The sequence below is a fragment of the Heterodontus francisci genome, chromosome 7 (genome assembly GCF_036365525.1).
Source record: "Heterodontus francisci isolate sHetFra1 chromosome 7, sHetFra1.hap1, whole genome shotgun sequence".
Taxonomy (NCBI): Eukaryota; Metazoa; Chordata; class Chondrichthyes; order Heterodontiformes; family Heterodontidae; genus Heterodontus; species Heterodontus francisci.
This window is the reverse complement of record NC_090377.1, coordinates 131,140,198-131,160,684: the sequence shown is the minus strand read 5'-3', so window position 1 is coordinate 131,160,684 and position 20,487 is coordinate 131,140,198. Positions and strand designations below refer to the sequence as shown.

General features: G+C 48.9%; 1 protein-coding gene across 5 annotated transcripts in view; it reads right to left on the bottom strand.

Moving 5' to 3' along the window:
* The window catches only part of rbm44 (RNA binding motif protein 44), a 187,293-nt gene extending 187,073 nt beyond the window's left edge, over positions 1–220 (bottom strand). For all 5 annotated transcript variants that reach the window (XR_010975289.1, XM_068034664.1, XM_068034668.1 and 2 more), the window contains exon 1: positions 137–220. Coding sequence is in view for 4 of the 5 variants with exons in the window: in XM_068034664.1 (XP_067890765.1) it covers positions 137–151 (15 nt within the window). In the remaining variant the exon portion in view is untranslated. The remainder of the gene's footprint in view (positions 1–136) is intronic.
* Between the last annotated feature and the right edge of the window lie 20,267 nt (positions 221–20,487).

Sequence of the window (20,487 nt, the reverse complement as noted above, 5' to 3'; positions counted from 1 at the left end):
TGAGAAGCAATCCTCATCTTCAATGGAGGATCGACTTGACAGGATCCCTTTCCAAGTTAGGGGGGGAGAATGAAACAAAAACTCCGGATAAAACTGCCAAATCCAATCCGCTCCGCTCGGCCGTACCTATCCTTACCCAGTCAAGCACCATCTCAGCTCCTTACACGCGGTCTCCACCCAACTGCCGCCATTGCTCGCCGACCGTTAAACAGCCGCCAGCCCGCGAGCCACGGCGCAGGGTGAGCGAACTCCCGCCCACTCTCACACCCCATTGGCTGCCGCGACACAGCGCCAAGAAAAGCTACGCCCCCATTGGTTACTACAGGCGTCAGTGAACCACGTCCCGCTGCCCCGCAGGCGGCGGCAGGGAGGGAGGCACGTGTTCCGTGGGCTGCAGGCGGCAAAGGAAGGAGCACGACGCGGTGAGAGAAGTGGGCCTGCGCTGATCAGGCAGAGGGAAATGGGCATGTACATAACATGCAGGGGCAAAGGGGCTGGTGCATAATATGTAGGCAGAAATGGACAGGGGCATAACATGCCAACGTGCAGCCAGAAATGGGAAGATATACACGACAGAAAAATTGTCTAATATACACCATGCAGAGGGAAATGGGCAGATATACAGCGCAGGAAAATGAGCGGATAAAAACATGCAAAAAAAAAGGCAGATACAAACATACGAATTAGGAGCAGTAGTAGCCCACTCGGCCCTTCGAGTCTGCTCTGTCATTTAGTAAGTTCATGGCTGAACTGATTACTCCACATTTCCACCTACCCCCGATAACCTTCCAACCCCTTGCTTATCAAGAATCTATCTACCTCTGACTTAAAAATATTCAAAGACTCTGCTTCCACTGCCTTTTGAGGAAGAGATTACCAAAGACTCATGACCCTCTGAGACAAAATATTTCTCCTCATCTCTGACTTAAATGGGCGACCCCTTATTTTTAAACAGTGCCCAAGTACTAGATTCTCCCAAAAGGGGAGATATCCTTTCCACATCCACCTTCAGGATCTTATATGCTTCAATCAAGTCGCCTCTTACTCTTCTAAATTCCAGCAGATACAAGCCTAGCCTGTCTAATCTTTCCTCGTAAGACAACCCGCCCATTCCAGGTATTAGTCTAGTGAACCTCTCTGTACTGCCTCCAATGCATTTACATCCTTCCTTAAATAAGGAGACCAGTACTGTACACAGTACTCCAAACGTGGTCTCACCAATGCCCTGTATAGCTGAAGCATAACCTCCATACTTTTGTATTCAATTCCCCTCGCGATAAACGATAACATTCTATTCGCTTTCCTAATTATGTGCTGTACCTGCATACTAACCTTTTGCGATTCATCCACTAGGACTCCCAGATCCCTCTGCATCTCAGAGCTTTGCAATCTCTCACCATTTAGATAATATGCCTCTTTTTTTAGTCTTCCTGCCAAAGTGGACAATTTCACACTGTCCCACATTATACTCCATTTGCCAGATCTTTGCCCACTCATTTAACCTGTCAGTATCCCTTTGTAGCCCCCTTATGTCCTCTTCACAAGTTACTTTCCTACCTATCTTTGTGTCATCAGAAAATTTAGCAACCATGCCTTCAGTTCCTTCATCTAAGCCATTTATATAAATAGTAAAATGCTGAGGCCCCAGCACAGCTCCCTGTGGCACATCACTCGTTACATGTTGCCAACCAGAAAATGACCCATTTATGCCTACTCTCTGTTTCCTGTTAGCTAGCCAATCTTCTATCCATACCAATATGTTACCCCCTATACTATGAGCTTTTACTTTCTGCACTAACTTTTGATGTGACACTTTATCAAATGCCTTCTGGAAATCTAAGTACAATACATCCACCAGTTCCCCTTTATCCACAGCACATGTTACTTCCTCAAAGAACTCCAATAAATTGGTTTAACATGATTTCCCCTTCACAAAACCATGTTGAATTTGCCTGATTACCTTGAATTTTTCTAAATGCCCTGCTAAAATGTCTTTAATAATAGCTTCCAACATTTTCCCTAAGACAGATGTTAAGCTAACTCGCCTGTAGTTTCCTGCTTTCTGTCTCCCTTTTTGAATAAAGGAGTTACATTCACTATTTTCCAATATAACAGAACCTTCCCCGAATCTAGGGAATTTTGGAAAATTAAAACTAATGCATCAACTACCTCACCAGCCACTTCTTTTAACACCCTAGGATGAAGTCCATCAGGACTCAGGGACTTGTCAGCCCGCAGCTCCAACAATTTGTTCAGTATCACTTCTCTGGTGATTGTAATTTTCTGGAGTTCTTCCCTTCCTTCCATTTCCTGACTTACAGCTAATACTGGGATGTTACTTGTATCCTCAAGACTGATGCAAAATATCTGTTCAATTCATCTGCCATCTCCTTATTATCCATTATTAATTCCTCAGACTCACTTTCTATCGGACCACACTCACTTTGTTAACTCTTTTCTTTTAAAAATATCTATAGAAACTCTTACTATCTGTCTTTACATTTCTAGCTAGCTTTCTCTCATATTCTAATTTTACCTTCCTAATCAATCTTTTCTGTTGCTGTTTTTTATATTCTGTCCAATCTTCTGACGTGCCACTCATCTTTGCGCAATTATATGCTTTTTCTTTAAGTTTGATACTATCTTTAACTGTTTTATTTAACCACGGATGGCGGATTCTACCCTTGGAATTTTTCTTTCTCGTTGAAATGTATCTATTCTGTGTATTCTGAAATATCCCCTTAAATGTCTGTCACTGCATCTCTGTTGACCTATCCCTTAACCTAATCTGCCAGTTCGTTTTATCTAGTTCCGCTTTCATGCCCTCATAATTGCACTTATTTAAGTTTAAAATACTAGTCTTGGACCCACTCTTCTCTCCCTCAAACTGAATGTAAAATTCAATCATATTATGATCGCTGTTACCGCGTAATGCCTTAACTATGAGGTTATTAATTAATCCTATCTCATTGCGCAATACCAGATCTAGTATAGACTGCTCTCTGGTTGGCTCCAGAACATATTGTTCCAAGAAATTATTCCAAAAACATTCTGTGTACTTCTCATCTAGGCTACCTGCCCATCTGATTTTTCCAGTCTATATGTAAGTTAAAATCCCTCATACTCATTGTTGTACCTTTCTGACAAGCTGCCATTATTTCTTCCTTTATACCCCGTCCTACAGTGTGGTTAATGTAAGGTGGCCTGTACACACTCCCACAAGTGATTTCTTGCCTTTATGATTTCTTATCTCAACCCAAACTGCTTCCACATCCTGGTTTCCTGAACTTAGGTCATCGGTCTCTATTGCGCTAATACCATGATGAATTAACAGAGCTACCCCTACACCTTTTCCTAGCTTCCTGTCCTTCCTAAATGCCATGTACCCTTCAATATTCAGGTCCGAATCTATTCCGTCCTGCAGCCATGTCTCTGTAATGACTATCAGATCATAATTATTTATTTCTATTTGTGCTCTCCCTTCATCTGTTTCATTTCGAATGCTACATGTATTCAGATACAGAACCTTTAGTTTTGTCCTTGTATTATTTTTGGAACCTCTAGCTTTATCTGTTGATTTACTCTTAGATTTGTACACTCTGTCCCTTCCTGTCACAGTCTGTTTATCATTTCCCTTATTAATACTTTTCTCTTTTGCCTTGTCTCTACTCCTTGATTTACCATATCTTCCCAAATTTGGTCCCTTGCCCCCACTATTCAATTTCAAACCCTCTCTACTTGCCTAGTTATCCGGTTCACTAGAACATTGGCTCCAGCATGGTTCAGGTGTAGACCATCCCAATAGTACAGCCATCACTTTCCCCAGTATTGGTGCCAGTGCCCCACAAACTGAAACTCACTTCTACCACACCAGTCTTAGTGCCATGCATTAATTTTGCTAATCTTATTTGCCCTATGTTAATTTGCCCTATGCCACAGATTATTACCTTTGAGGTTCTGCTTTACATGAGTGTAGAGTTCTCTCTTGACTGAAGGTTCAATTGAAGATGGTGGGTTACTTCGAGCTCTCACTGCTGTAGACCGTAGATATCGGATTCTGTAGCTGGGCATGTGCTTTCTAGCTTGGCAGGAACGCAAGTTGTTGGGACATTGTTTCTCTTCTGGGCAAGTCTCTCTCTCTCCATGGCTATCCTTTTTTGAGGTAAAGCTATTATCTCTCACCTCCTGTTAGGAGACCTTCTGGTTTCTTCCCCATGGTGATCGCGCAATGACCCAGGGCATAGCTACTTCACACCTCCATTGTTTCAGAAGAAAACATTCAATTCTGGAATATTTTAGAATACGAGTATGATGGGTTTCATTAACACCTTTTAGCTTTGACTATTTGTCCTTTGTCTTTATCAGACAGTTTGAATACACAAAAGAATAACAGGATCACAGAATTGTTACAGTGCAGAAGGAAGACATTTGGCCCATCGTGTCCGCTCTGGCTCCCCGAAAGAACAATTCACTCAGTTCCATTTCCCTGCCTTCTCCTCATGGCCCTGCACATTCTTCCTTTTCATGTAACTGTCTAATTCCCTTTTGAATGCTTCAATTGAACCTGCCTCCACCACATTCTCAGGCAGCACATTCCAGACCTTAACCACTCTCTGCATGAAAAAGTCTTTCCACATGTCACATTTGCTTCTCTCACCAAATACTTTATATCTGTGCTCTCTCGTTCTCAATCTTTTCAGGTGTGGGAACAGTTTCTCTCTATCTACTCTGCCCAGACCCCTCATGATTTTGAATATCTTGATCAAATCACCTCTCCACCTTCTCTTCTCCAAGGAAAACAGTCCTAACTTCTCCAATCTATCTTCATAACTGAAGTTCCTCATCCCTGGAACCATTCTCATAAATCTTTTCTGTACTCTCCACAATGCCCTCACGTCTTTCCTAAAGTGAGGTGCTCAGAACTAGATGCAATATTCCAGCTGAGGTTGAACTAGTGTCTTATACAAGTTCAACATAACTTCTTGCTCTTGTACTCTCTGCCCCTATTAATAAAGCCCAGGATACTTTATGCTTTATAAACCACTCTCTCAACCTGTCCTGCCACCTTCAATGATTTATGCATATAGACAGCTAGGTCCCTCTGCTCGTGGCCCCCCTTTAGAATTATACCCTATATTTTATATTGTCTCTCCACGTATTCCTACCAAAATGAATCACTTCACATTTCTCTGCATTGAACTTCATCTTCCACCTGTCTGTCCATTCCACCAATTTGTCTATGTATTTTTGGAGTTCTACACTATCCTCCTCACTGTACACAATGCTTCCAAGTTTCGTATCATCTGCAGACTTTGACATTGTGCCCTGTACACCAAGGTCTAGGTAATTAATATACATCAGGAAAAGCAAGGGTCCCAACACTGACCGCTGGGGAACTCCACTACAAACCTTCCTCCAGCCCAAAAAAACACTACTTTTTGTCAGTCAGTCAAATTCATATCCATGTTGCTACCGTCCCTTTTATTCTATGAGTTATGAGGTTGCTCACAAGTTTGTTGTGTGGCACTGTATCAAACACCTTTTGAAAGTCCATGTAAACTACATCAACAGCATTGTCCTCATCAATCCTCTGCTACCTCCTCAAAAAACTCCAGCAAGTTAGTTAAACATGATTTTCCCTTAAGAAATCCATGTTGGCTTTCCTGAATTAACCTGCATTTATCCATGTGCCGATTAATTTTGTCCTGAATTAATTTTTCTATAAGTTTCCCCACCACCAATATTAAACTGACTTGCCTCTGGTTGCTGGGCTTATCTTTACGTCCTTGTTTCAAGAGTGTAACATTTGTAATTCTCCAGTTCTCTGGCACCACCTCTGAGTCTAAGGAAGACTGAAAAATTATGGCCAGTGCCTCTGCGATTTCCACACTCACTGCTCTCACTATCCTTAGATGCATTGCATCCGGTCCAGGTGCTTTATACACTTTAAGTACAACCTATATAATACGTTCTCTTTGTCAATTTTAAACCCTTCTAGTGTCTGAATCACCTCCTTTTTCACCATTGTCTGGGTTGCATCTTCTTCCTTGGTAAAGACAGATGCAAAGCATTCAATTAATACCTCGGCTATGCCCCTGCCTCCTTTATGGTCCCTAATCGGCTCCACTCCTCCTTTTACAACCCTTTTACTATTTATATATATTTTTTACTCGTTCCTTGGATGTGGGTGTCGCTGGCTAGGCCAGCTTTTATTTTCCATCCCTAATTGCCCTTGAGAAGGTGGTGGTGAGCTGCCTTCTTGAACTGCTGCAGTCCATGTGGAGTAGGTACACCAACAGTGCTGTTTGGAAGTGAGTTCCAAGATTTTGACCCAGCGACAGTGAAGGAACAGTGATATAGTTCCAAGTCAGGATGGTGTGTGACTTGGAGGGGAACTTGCAGGTGGTGGTGTTCCCATGCATCTGCTGCCCTTGTCCTTCTAGGTGGTAGAGGTCGCGGGTTTGGAAGGTGCTGTCGAAAGAGCCTTGGTACGTTGCTGCACTGCATCTTGTAGATGGTACACACTGCTGCCACTGTGCGTCGATGGTGAAGGGAGTGAATGTTTGTGGATGAGATGCCAATCAAGTGGGCTGCTTTGTCCAGGACAGTGTCGAGTTCTTGAGTGTTGTTGGAGCTGCACCCATCCAGGCAAGTGGAGAGTATTCCATCACACTCCTGACTCTTGCCTTGCAGATGGTGGACAGGCTTTGGGGAGTCAGGAGGTGAGTTACTCACCACAGGATTCCTAGCCTCTGACCTGCTCTTGTGGCCAGGGTATTTATATAGCTACTCCAGTTCAGTTTCTGGTCAATGGTAACCCCTAGGATGTTGTTGGTGGGGGATTCAGCGATTGTAATGCCATTGAATATCAAGGGGAGATAGTTAGATTCTCTCTTGTTGGAGATGGTCATGGCTGGTACTTGTGCGGTGCAAATGTTACTTGCCACTTATCAGCCCAAGCCTGGATATTGTCCAGGTCTTGCTGCATTTCTACACAGACTGCTTCAGTATCTGATGAGTCGCGAATGGTGCTGAACATTGTTCAATCATCAGCAAACATCCCCACTTCTGACCTTATGATTGAAGGCAGGTCATTAATGAAGCAACTGAGGATGGTTGGGCCTAGGACACTACCCTGTCTATCAAAAACTTTGGGATTTCCTTTAATGCTGGCTGCCTGTCTCTTTTCATGCTCTCTCTTGGCTTCCCTTCACTGCTTTTTCATTTCCCCTCTGGACCTTCTATATTCAGCCTGGTTCTTATTAGTATTTTCGACTTAGCATCTGTAATGAGCACACTTTTTCTTTATCATCTTAATCTCTACCTCTTTTGTCATCCAGGAAACTCTGGATTTGTTTACCCTACCTTTCCCCTTCAAGGGCACATAGTTTGACTGTGCCCGAACCATCTCTCCTTTGAAGGTAGCCCATTGTTCAGCTACCGGTTTTCCTGCCAACTTCTAACTCCAATTCATTCGCCCCAGCTCCATCTTACCCCCAGTTAATTATTCTTACTCTCGATTGTTCTTTGTCTTTTTCCATAATCAGCCTAAACCTTATGATACCATGATTACTGTCCCCTAAATGCTCTCCTACTGATACTTGATCCACTTGGCCCACCTCATTCCCAAGAACCAGGTCTAGCAGTGCCTCCTTTCTCATTGGACTAGCAACATACTGCTGTGGAAAATTTACCTGAGCAAACAATAGGAACTCTTGCCCCTCACTGCCGTTTACACTACTATTATCCCAGTCTATGTTTGGATAATTAAAGTCCCCCATTATAACTACCATATAATTTTGCACCTCTCTGTAATTTCCTTGCAAATTTGTTCCTCCATGTCCTTCCCACTAGCTGGTGGCCTATAGACAACACTGAGCAGTGTAACTGCACATTTTTTTTCCTTAGCTCTAGGCAAATTGATTCTGTCCTCAACCCCTCTGGGGCATCCTTTTTCTCCAGCACTGCAATGCTCTCCTTAATCAATACCGCCACCCCTCCTATCTTTCCTGAACACTTTGTATCAGGGAAGATATAGCACCCAGTCCTGCCCTTCTTTGAGCCAGGTATCTGTTATAGCCACAACATCATATTTCCACATGGCAATCTGCGCCTGCACCACACCAATCTTATTAACTTATTCACATATATGCACATTAACCACGATTCAGGCTTTATTACTTTCTCCCTTACTGTGACCCCACCTAATAACTTACTATTCCCTACTCTTGTGCTATCCATCTCCCTCGTATCTGTGCACCCTGGTATTCCTCAATGATATTTGCTCCTAGTTTCCACACCCCTGACAAGTTACCAGTTTTGCTTCCCTCCAATCTGAGCTCCCTCTTAGGTTCCCATCCCCCAACAATTTAATGCAAACCCTCTCCAACAGCACTAGAAAATCTCCCTGCGAGGATATTAGTCCCAGTCCTGCTAAGATGCAACTCGTCCATCTTGTACAGGTCCCACCTGCCCCAAAACTGGTCCCAATGCCTCAGAAATCTGAGGCCCTCCCTCCTGCACAAGTTCTCCAGCCACATGCTCAATCGCTCAATTCTCCTATTCTTATGTTCACTCGCACATGGGACTGGGAGTAATTCTGAGATTACTGCTTTTTAATCTCTTTCCTAGCTCCCTAAAATCTGCTTTCAGGACCTCATCCCTTTTCCTATGTCATTGGTGCCAACGTGGACCCTGACCTCTGGCTGTTCACCCTCCCCCAGAAGAATGTCCTGTAGCCGCTCCATGACATCCTTGACCCTGGCACCAGGGAGGCAACACACCATCCTGGAGTCCCGTCTACGACCGCAGAAATGCCTGTCTGTTCCCCTAATTTATCCTCTATCACTACTGCTCTTCCACTCTTCTTCCTCCCTTCCTGTGCAGCTGAGCCACCTGTGGCTCTGACTGCACTCCTCTGACGAACGATCACCCTCACCAGTATCCAAAATAGAAAACTAATTAGTAAGCGAGATCATCTCAGCGGACTCCTGCTCTACCCTCCTGGTTCTCTTAGAGTGCCCGGCGGTCACCCATTCCCTATCTGCCTGCATGCTCCTAACCTATGGTGTGAGCACCTCCCTAAGCATGCTCTCTATGTAGTTCTCTGCCTCATGGATGCACCACAATGACTCCAGCCGCCGTTCGCATTCCGAAACCCGGAGCTCAAGCTTGTGCAGCCAGTGACACTTGCTGCAGATATGTCTGTCTAGGACACTTGGTGCATCCTTGACTTCCCACATGCCACAGGCTACACATTCCACTCGGCCATTCCTTAACTTCTTAGACTATTTATTATAAGTAGAATAGCTTACCAGTTACTCACCAACCAGCTCTTTCCACTGCACTGAAGCAAGAACCAAATACTGGAGGGTGAAAAAAGTAGAACAAAGGAGCACTTCCTCTCCCCTTCACCGACTCGCCACTCACTAAATGCTTATCTCCACACTCTGCTTGCAATTTGCATGCCATTTGCAGGCTGCACCCAGACCTCTGTATTTATACTTTTTGAAGCTGAAACTGCAGGAACCAGATTGGACTGGTCAGCTACTTAACTAATCAGCTATTCTGCAGTAGAATCTGTTAATGCCTGCCTAGATCTGGAAGAAACTTACTTTACTTTCTTAACCCTGTTTTATCTAGAGGGTAAATCCCACTTGAATGCCAACTGCAGACCAGACTTTTATAAAGATATTGACACTTAAAATCCCCATTCACCAAACTCGTATCTCCACACTCTGCTTGCAATCTGCACACCGTTTCCAAAGGCCAATCCCTTTTTCTTCACTGGTCATTTTGGACCATTGTTCACTTTTTAAAATAAATGTTCATTTTTTAAAGACAAAGTTCATTTTTCATAACTCTTCAGTTAGTCTATGATTGTTGTATCATCACTCTTCTGGTGTGCGTGACACAATGCTACATTTAAAGAAGTGTAGATAGCTACGAATAGAAATGTAGCCCTTCGAATTAGATGGAACACATCTGTCAAAGGAATGCAGCTAAATAATAAAGAAGTAACACTTCTGGTAGTTTGTTAGAGGGCATGTTTTAGTTCATTCATTTCACCCTTTTAGGATGTTTAAACAGTAACTATCCTTTAGCCTAATGATCTGATTGACAGATAAGAAGAATTGCATGGGCAGTATGTTTTAGGCATTACACAGAGGGGCAGTTAGTAGTTCAGTTGAGGGGTAGCACCCCTGTGATAAGAGATCTGACAGCTACCGTCAAGGTGGAACATTTTCTGGTGCCTCCCAAATTTGGCAACTGTCCATCTCTTCAGTTCATGGACACAGCTTGTTAGGGAATACTCTACAAATATATTGCATGAAAAGGACACTAAGTAATATTTTGTAGAATCTCTAATACAATAAATATTTAGTACTCATTTAGTAAATGATGGGTTAGATACAGAGTAAAGATCCCTCTACACTTATTGTCCTATTACACACTCCCAGGGCAGGTACAGGACAGGTTAGATACAGAGTAAAGCTCCCTCTACACCAGGGTTGTCCAACCTTTTCACATGGGGGGCCACATTACAATTTTTGTCTTACATAGGGGGCCGGTGAGACAATTTCAGAAAGATAAAGGCATTAAAAATTTATCTTACTATTAATCAAAACAAGTGTGCTATTTTGTGAAGAAGCTTTAAATGCGAAGATTAATTTATTGACTTACTTTCTCATGACTATGTTGGACACTGATTTAGTGAGATACCTGGCATTATTTTGCTTACACAAGTAGTCAATGTCTGCCTGCACACTTGTAACGATAAGGAGTATTCCGGATAGATGTCCATCTGTCAGGAGTGATCTTGATCACTCTCTCTCCCTCTCCCTGTCTCTCTCTCCCCGTGTCCCACCTCACTGTGTTCCCCCTCTCTGTGCCCCCCTCTTTCTCTTCCCCTCGCCCCCTATATCTCTCTGTCTCCCCTCTCTCTCTCTCTGCCACCCTTCTCTCCCTCTCTGCCCCCTCTCTCTCTCTTCCCCCCTGCCCTCGCACCCCCCCCCCCTCTCACTGACAGTTGCAGGGAGTGTGAGCACTCAGCTTTGTGGTTGGTCAGTTTTAAAAACATCACGCTGTCAGTTTCACAGCTGACAGGTGCTGACATTGGGATCAGCGGTTTCTGAAGTTTAGACAGATTTGGAGTTTTCCAGCGGGCTTTTAAAAAAATATGAAGATAACCTCAACATCAACAGGAGGTCTCTCCACAGATTTCATGATGATTTCTCCTGTCTCTGTCTCTAAGGAACCAATGTCTACTTTAGCTACTCTCTTCCTTTTTATGTACTTGTAAAAGCTCTTACAATCTGTTTTTATATTGCTGACTAGTTTACTCTCATCTTATTTTTTCCCTTTTTATCAACTTTTTGGTGGCCCTTTGCGGGTTTCTAAAACACTCCTAATCCTCAGACTTGCCACTATTTTTTGCAACATTGCAAGTCTCTGCTTTTAGTCTAATACTCTCTTTAACTTCCTGAGTGAGCCACGGATGAGTCTTTCTGGACGAGTTTTTGAACAGAGTGTACTCCCTGGTCGCCTGTAATTTCTGCGGCCTGGATAAGTTCGTATTCCAAGTATACATTGAGTGCGCAAGGTTGCAGCCCCTCTTTGAGTATTCAAGGGGGCTGCTCCACAAGTTTTGGTTGCACTTCAGCCCCAAGCTCCTGATCTTTGGGCACCCGGTGCGGAGGGGGGTGGGCTGGGAGGAGGCTCTCCTCGCCAGTCTGCTCTTGGGCCTGGCCAAGGTGGCACTTCACAGGTCCAGGCAGCTGGCCGTCGGGGGGTCCGTCCGCCCTGATTGCCTGCCCCTCTTCCGAGGTTACGTTTGCACCTGGGTGTCCCTGGAGATGACGCATGCAGCGTCCATCGGTTTGCTTGAGGCCTTCCACGACCGATGGGCACTGCAGAGGCTGCAGTGCATCATAGATGCAGAGAATTGCATTTTGATTTGAATTTTTGTTTTATTTATTTGATTTTAATAAAGTTATTTTTATAAAATGTATATAAAGGGGACCTGAGGAATAAAGGCCCCCTCAACATAAAATATATAAAAGGGGCCTGGTGTATAAAGGCCACCTTAAAAAAAAAGGGGTGAGATACAGAGTAAAGCTCCCTCTACACTGTCCTCATCAAACACTCCCCAGGACAGGCACAGCATGGGGTTGGCTGCTGTCTAAGTGGAGTATTGACTGCTGATTGCAGTAACGTGTCTCAGCTAACAGTGCTGGTGGCAGTTGGAGGTTGCAGAGGTGGAGAGAGGAGCTACACTGAGCAAGGGAGAGCAGCTACAACTAAGCAGAGGTGAAACTTCAACAACAATCCCCATTAAAGAGAAGAAAGAGACATTTTTTGGAAACAAGGCTTTGTCTGGAGGTGGGTGCTGAACACCAGTAATTTACTTTGGACTGTTGGGGGAGGAACAAGTGGCTGGAACAACAAGGGGTGGGGCTGCCAATTCAACAGGAATCTGTGCTGCTGCAAAAGCACACAGGGAAGCTCCCTCACCACCCCAATTGCCAAGCCTGGGTCAGCTGAAGCTGCCCAGCTAAACAGACGGAAGGGGATAGATAGTGCCTGGGCAGCTTCAGCTGACACAGGTGAAGACGACTCCCCCAACCAGAAGACCGGAAGACCAAGTTCAAAGACTGTTTTAAGTGTGCTGTGAGCACCACCTCCAGAAAGCAAGTCATCCCTTACAGCCTGCCTTTGCCTCTCCTCTATTACCTCAGCCTCTCCACTAACCTGTTGTTTGTTTGCTTGTCTTTAATACATATTCAATATTTTCAGTGAATCGCTGATATTTGGTGTACAAGCCCACAATTTGGGGTGGGTTTAGCTCTTAGACCCATGGCAAGCCCTTCATCACTGGTGGCGGGGCCCTCTACTACCTATGCAGCTGCAGCTTCTGTGGCTGCCCACGTGGCCCCGTCACCCTTTAAATTAATAACATCTAGCCATGGGGTGAAGAGCTATCCCCACCCCAACATGTCTATTGAGGCCTGCGTAAAGGCAATGGCCGGGGTTGTCGGCCCCTCGGCCATTGTTGCGGCCTCAAAGATGTATGGGAAGGCTGTGTTCTTTTTGAGGACCGAGCGGGCGGTGTCCCTGGCCCTGAGTAAGGGGCTCGCTGTGGGGGGGACCTTCCTGCCAGTGGACCCTCTGACGGCCACTGCGCATCGGATAATGTTGTCCAATGTCCCACCCTTCATTCCCAGTGAGCTCCTCCTCCCCCACCTGCACCATCAGGGGGAGGTGAGGTCGGGGATCACCCCAGTCCGGCTTGGTCTTCGGGAGCACAGCCTCCAACATGTCTACTCCTTCCGCCGCCAGTTATTTATGCAGCTGGCGCGGGAGGAGGACACGGAGGGCCAATTTTATGTGGAGTTCCAGGGGACGGCCTACCGTGTCTTTTGGACCTCGGACGGGGCACGGTGCCACGTCTGCAAGGGGGTGGGGCATGTTCGGAAGAACTGCCCCAACCTTCCGGCCACCAGCTCCACCTCGGTGGCCCAGAGTGGTTCCACAGCACCTCCTCCCACTCCCCCCACACATCCAATAGACACCGCTCAGTTGGTTCCGGAGGCTGTGGTTTTCACAGCCTCCGGCGGGGAGGGGAGCGTCCGTCCGAGCGGAAGGAAGACGCGGGGAGAAAAGAAACATCATGAGGCGCGTCCCCTGGACACTTTGACTCAACCCGAGCCTGAGCTCAGCCCAAAGCCCATTCCCATGGAATCCACATGTCACAGGGCTGGGCTCAGGCCCAGGGTGACTAAAAAGGAAAAAAAGGGTGCGGAGGCGGAGGCCTCTGATGACATGGAGGTCTCTGAGCCTCTGCGCCCTAGTGGGAAAAAGAGGAGAAGGCACCCCTCCACAGAAATAACACAGGGCCCTGAGGTGCCGGGCCCATCTGTTGGAGGGGAGCTGCCTCCTGTTTCGGGTCCTCAGGTTCCCCCTATCGCCAACACCAAGGCTGCAAAGTCCGGGCAGGAGCTCCCTATTCCTCAGGATGGAGGGGAGGGGAAGGCCCCGGTACATGAGACCTCTCCTGAAGGAGTAAGTGGGGCCCTGCTTGTGGTGGGGAAGCCTGGGGACGCCTCCCATTCCGCCACTGCTACTGGGTCGGGTGCCCTGAATGAAGGGGAGGGCGACGCCCCAGAGGGTGAGCCCTCCCAGCCGGAGTCCACCACCAACCAGGAGGCACCTGACCCAGTGAAAACTGAGAATGCTGCCCCATCTGCTGGACCTGTGGGTGCTGGCGGAGCGGGAGATGGCCTCCTCTCTCCGCCTCCGGTCTCTGCTCTGGCTGGATTTCCGGAGTCGGGATCTTATGTCTCCCCTGGACCACTCGTTGGCCTGGGGACGGAGGTGGAGGGGCGTCCTGGGCTGCTGGCGCCCACAGGCTCCAGTTTTACAATAGAACCAAGAGAGGACTCCTCCGCCATCGATCCTGGGGGTGGGATCGTGACGGAGGCGGGACCAGCTGGCGCGGCCGGGACGTCCGCCCCACAGTGTGTGGTGGATGTGTCGGCTGCTGGAGGTGACGACCCGGAGGAGGATGATCTTGATTCCATCGCCAGTGAGGTGGTGGAGTCCCTCGTGCCTCCCACCGAATCTCCTCTCATCCCCACGGCGGAACTCCGGGATTTCCTCGCGGTTTGGAGGGGCTGCCGCAATAAAGTTCGGCTGGCCCTCGACCGCTGGTCGAATCTGGCGCTGATCATCCAGTCCGTCTGTGCTGCCCTGAAGATAACGGGCAAGCGCGCGGGCGTGAAACTGGTTGAGAGGCGCCGGTTTAATGTGTTCCTCAATGGGTTGCTGGGGGAGTGGAAGGCCAGGTGCACTTCCACTCCCTCCTCACAGTGAGCTGTTGGTGACGGGTTTTAAGTACCTTTGACATGAAGATAACCATAGCCAGCCTCAACATCAACGGCAGCATGGGGTCTCACCGCAGATTTCACAATCTCTCAGTCCTCAGGGAAGGGAGATACGCGGTGAGCTTTCTGCAGGAAATCCACACCGTTCCGGGAGACGAAGCCACCTGGCTCCTGGAGTGGCAGGGTGGGGTCTACATGAGTCACCTCACCCCTATTTCTAGTGGGGTGGCTATCTTGTTGGCCCTGACTTTTCAGCCGGAGATCTTGGGGATCAAGGAGCTAGTGCCGGGCCGCTTGCTCCACCTTGCCGTTCGCCTGGGTAGCCTGCCGCTCCACTTTGTGAACGTGTACGCGCCCAGGCCCGGCGCGTTGCAAGCGCGCTTCTTTGAAGAAGTGTCCGCTCTCTTGGGCTCCATCGATAGCGGCGAGTGCATCATCCTCGGGGGGGATTTTAACTGCACCCTCGAGGTGGGGGATCGCTCCGGTCCCCAGCGCGGCCAAGCGTCGGTGGAGAAGTTGAGGGGACTGATCAGCTCCCTTAACTTGGTGGACGTCTGGCGGAATCTCCATCCCGACTCCAGCGCCTTCACGTGGAGGTCTGGAGGAGGGGGGTCGCGAATCGACCACCTCTACATTTCGCAGGCGTACGTCTCCCGCGTCTCGGCGGCCTCCATGCGGCTGGTGCCGTGCTCGGACCACCACCTGGTGTGGGCGGAGTTCACTCTGCTCCGCACGCGGGCGGGGTCCGCGTACTGGCACTTTAACAACCGGCTGCTGGAGGACGAGCGATTTCGGGACTCGTTCTGTCGATTCTGGGCCGACTGGAGAAGGAAGCAGGGGGGCTTCCCCTCCTTGAGGCTATGATGGGATGTGGGCAAGACTCACATCCGCGTCTTCTGTCAGGAGTACGCGAAGGGGTCGACCAAGAGGCGGGAAGCAGAGATCGGGCGCCTTGAGAGGGAGGTGCTTGACTTGGAGTCCCGCCTCGGTCATGCCGTCGTGGACCCGGCCCTTTGGCAGGCGTACAAAGAGCAGAAGGGCGCGCTGAGGGACCTGCAGCTCATAGGGTCCCGAGGCGCGTACGTGAGGTCGCGGATCCAGATCCTGGAAGATTTGGACCACGCCTCATCCTTCTTCTACTCGCTGGAAAAATGGCGGGGGGTCCGTAAGCAGCTCGTTGAGCTGCTGGCCGACGACGGATCCTCCATCACGGATCCGGAGGGAATGGGCCTCCTGGTCTGTACTTATTACAGTGCGTCGTTCTCTCCGGATCCGTCCAGCGAGGATGCGCGCAGAGTTTTGTGGGAGGACCTGCCGCAGGTCAGCCCGGAGGGTGCCGAAGGATTGGAGGCTCCGTTCACGTTGGCGGAGCTGACTGGCGCCCTCCGCCAGCTCTCAAGGGGCAAATCCCCAGGGCTGGATGGGTTGACCGTGGAGTTCCTCAGGGCGTTCTGGGACGTCCTGGGGGACGATTACGCGCGGGTCCTGGGGAAAAGCCTGGCGACCGGGGAGATGCCCCTCTCATGGCGCAGGGCGGTCATCGTCCTGCTGCCGAAGAGGGGCGATCTCCGCCTGCTTAAAAACTGGCGTCCGGTCTCCCTCCTCAGCACGGATTATAAGATCTTTGCCCGGGCTATGTCTACCCGCCTGGGCTCCGTGCTGGCCCACATGATCCACCTCGACCAGTCCTACACGGTCCCGGGCCGGTCCATCCAGGACAACATCCACCTGGTCCGGGACCTGATCCATCTTTCCCAGAGGACTGGTCAGTCGGTCGCCTTTCTCTCCCTCGATCAGGAGAAGGCGTTCGACAGGGTGGATCACGATTACCTTTTCGGGACTCTGCGCGCTTTCGGACTCGGGCCACATTTCGTGGCCCGGGTCCGACTTTTATACGCCGCCGCAGAGTGTCTAGACAAAGTTAACGGGTCCATGACGGCGCCCCTTCGCTTTGGGAGAGGAGTGCATCAGGGATGCCCCATGTCCGGCCAATTGTATACCATCTGCGTGGAGTCCTTCCTGTGCCTGCTTCGCAGGAGGTTGAGGGGATTGGCTCTGCGCGAGCCGGCCATGCGGGTTGTCCTCTCGGCTTACGCTGACGACGTGCTCCTCGCAATCACAGATCCCGTTGACTTGCAGAGGATGCGCGACTGCCAGCAGACCTTTTCTGCCGCGTCCTCCGCGAGGATCAATTGGGAGAAATGTTCCGGACTCCTGGTGGGTCAGTGGCGGGTGGACTCCCTGCTGGAGGAGATGACACCTGTTGCGTGGAGCACCACGCACCTCCTCTATCTGGGAGTCCACCTTAGCCCCGCTGAGGAAGCCTGGCCGGCATACTGGCAGGAGTTGGAGGCGAAAGTCACCGCTCGGCTGGGGCGCTGGACAGGACTGCTCCGAGTGCTTTCCTACAGGGGCCGAGCGTTGGTCATAAACCAACTGGTGGCCTCCATGTTGTGGTACCGGTTGGTCACTTTGGCCCCGCCCCCTGTATTTGCCACCAAGATCCAGAAGAAACTCGTCGATTTCTTCTGGGGCAAGAGGAAACACTGGGTCTCTGCCGCGGTCCTGAGTCTCCCGATTGAGGAGGGCGGTCAGTCGCTGGTGTGCGTCCGCACCCAGGCTGCGACTCTCCGCCTTCGGACCCTGCAGAGATACTTGTACGTCGAGCGTCCTCCCAGATGGTGTGCGCTGGCGACGTATTTTTTCCGCCAGTGTCACTGCCTTCAAGACGACACGCAACTCCTGGTGGAGTCCGTTAGCCGCGCCTCTCTGAGGGAGTTGCCTGTCTTTTACCGGGATCTATTCCGAGTCTGGAACATGGTCCCCTCCAGTCAGGGCGCTCCCCCGCCGGCGGAGGAGAGCGCCTCGGCTGTCCGGGCGGCCGACTCCGGGGACTGTCCGGCGGGCGGAGGAGTAGCCGAAACCCCCGGGACGCCCCTCACTGCGGGTGGTGATGGGGCTCGGGAGTGCCGGAACTGCTCATCGGACCCAGGCCCCGAAACCCTCCTCGGGAGCCGGTCCCGCACAACCCGAGCCGCCTCTCGGAAATGCCCTCTGTGCCATTCCAATCGGCGCGGAGGGGTTTCCTGTACGGGCTGCTCCTGCACACTCTCCACTTCCTCGCCCTCGTCAGCCGGCCGGACACGCCCTGGCGGTCCGCGTTGCCATCTGGCGGCGAGGGGAAACCCCGATGGAGGTCTCTCTACGCGGGAGTCTTCCCCCTTTACATCGGGGACCTTGGGTGGAGGGTGCTGCACAGAGCAGTCCCGTGTAATAGACTTTTAAGTAGGTTCACGGACTCCCAGGCCGCCTGTACTTTCTGCGGCCTGGACGAGTCCGTGTTCCATGTTTATACGGAGTGTGCGAGGTTGCAGCCCCTCTTTGAGTATTTGAAGGGGCTGCTCCTCAAGTTCTGGCTGCACTTCAGTCCCACGCTCCTGATCTTTGGGCACCCGGTGCGAAGGGGCTTGGGGTGGGAGGAGGATCTCCTTGTCGGTCTGCTCCTGGGCCTGGCCAAGGTGGCAATTCACAGGTCCAGGTTGCGGGCCGTCGGGGGCTCCGTCCTCCCCGATTGCCTGCCCCTCTTCTGCGGTTACGTTCGGGCCCGGGTGTCCCTGGAGAGGGAGCATGCGGTGTCTGCCGGTACGCTTGAGGCCTTCCGCAACTGGTGGGCATCGCAGGGACTGGAGTGCATTGTCGACGCCGAGAATGGCATTTTAATTTGAGTTTTTGTTTATTTCTGTTTTTAATAAAGTTATTTTAAAAATATAAGTATGTATATAAAGGGGGCCTGTGGAATAAAAGCCCCCTTGACATAAAAAAAAAACGGGGTTAGATACAGAGTAAAGCTCCCTCTACACTAAAAAAAAATAGATACAGAGTAAAGCTCCCTCTACACTGTCCCCATCAAACACTCCCAGGACAGGAGCACACACAGGGGCAGTCTCTCGAGTTCAGGGGTCAACATTACTCCCTCAACTCAAAAAAAAAAATGGGGTTAGATACAGAGTAAAGCTCCCTCTTAAAAAAAAAACACAAAAAAAAAAGAATTAAAAAAAAACGGGGTTAGATACAGAGTAAAGCTCCCTCTTAAAAAAAAAACACTAAAAAAAAAGAATAAAAAAAAAACGGGGTCAGATACAGAGTAAAGCTCCCTCTACTCTGTCCCCATCAAACACTCCCAAAACAAAAAAAACGGGGATTAGATACAGAGTAAATCTCCCTCTACACTGTCCCCATCAAACACTCCCAGGATAGGTACAGTACGGGGGTTAGATACAGAGTAAAGCTCCCTCTACGCTGTCCCCATCAAACACTCCCAGAACAGGTACAGCACGGGATTGACTGGGCAGTTTGTGGAGGACTTCCTGTATGCAATCAGGGGGAAAAGAAAAAAAAAAACGGGGTTAGATACAGAGTAAAGATCCCTCTACACTGTCCCATCAAGTTTCCCAGGGCAGTTACAGCCTGGGTTAAATACAGAGTAAAGTCCCCTTTACAATGCTGTAATATATCAGAATTTTTTTAAAAACACCCCAATGCAACCAGTTTGACATTTTTCTACTTCCTATACCAACCATTCTGTGGCCTCTCCAAATGAGATTGTCAGTATGTTCTGGGCTCATGCCCACCAGGAACTGGATTGAGACTGCTGCAAATGTATTTCACTTAAATAATAACTTTAATTGATATAACACCTTTCATAACCTCAGGACATCGTAAAATGATGTTGGTTGAGAAACTGCCAATATACTAACTCTCACCAAGTCTCATTCACCCATCACTCCTGTGCTCGCTGACCTACATTGGCTTTGCTTCACCATTGGTGGCCATGTCTTCAGCTGCCTAGGCCCTAAGCTCTGGATTCTCTCCCTAAACCTCTCCATCTGTCTACCTCTCTCTCCTCCTTTAAGATGTTTTTTTAAACCCACCTCTGAAGCAAGATTTTGTTCACTTGTCCTAGTATCTGCTTACACGACTTGATGTCAAACTTTGTCTGATAACCATCCTGTGAAGTGTCTTGAGATGTTTCACTACATTAAAGGTGCTTATGTAGTGTAAGTTTTTGTTATAGAAGGATAAATATTGGCCAGGACTCCCCTGCTCTTCCTCCAATAGTGAATGAGGATATTTTACATCTGCTTGAGAGGACAGAGTGGGCCTCATTTTACTGTCTCACCCCAAGGACGGTGCAGAACTACTGCACTGAAGTGTCAGCTTGGGTTATCTGCTCAAGTCTCGTAGCGCCCTTGCAGCCAGAAAACGGAGGAGATTCATCTCACTGAATTTGAACAGAGGTTCTAGGAATGAAAGGCCTGGGTTATACACAACTGTATATTCACATTGTATTGATGGTACAATTAACAACATCAATCGACCCATCAGTGAAGAGTGACATCATCTGAAAGTCTCTCGAAAAGGTTTTATTAGCTTGAGAATGTAGTGTCACCTTTAATACATTGGTGTCTTGTAGTGACCGCTGCTTAGCGGATCTCCCCGTTCTAAAACAAAACAAAACAGAATCCTATGCAACAGTTTCAATCCCCCAACAGAAAACGCTCTCAACCCATCCTCTTAAAAGCTAAGACCTCAACAAGTTCAAGGA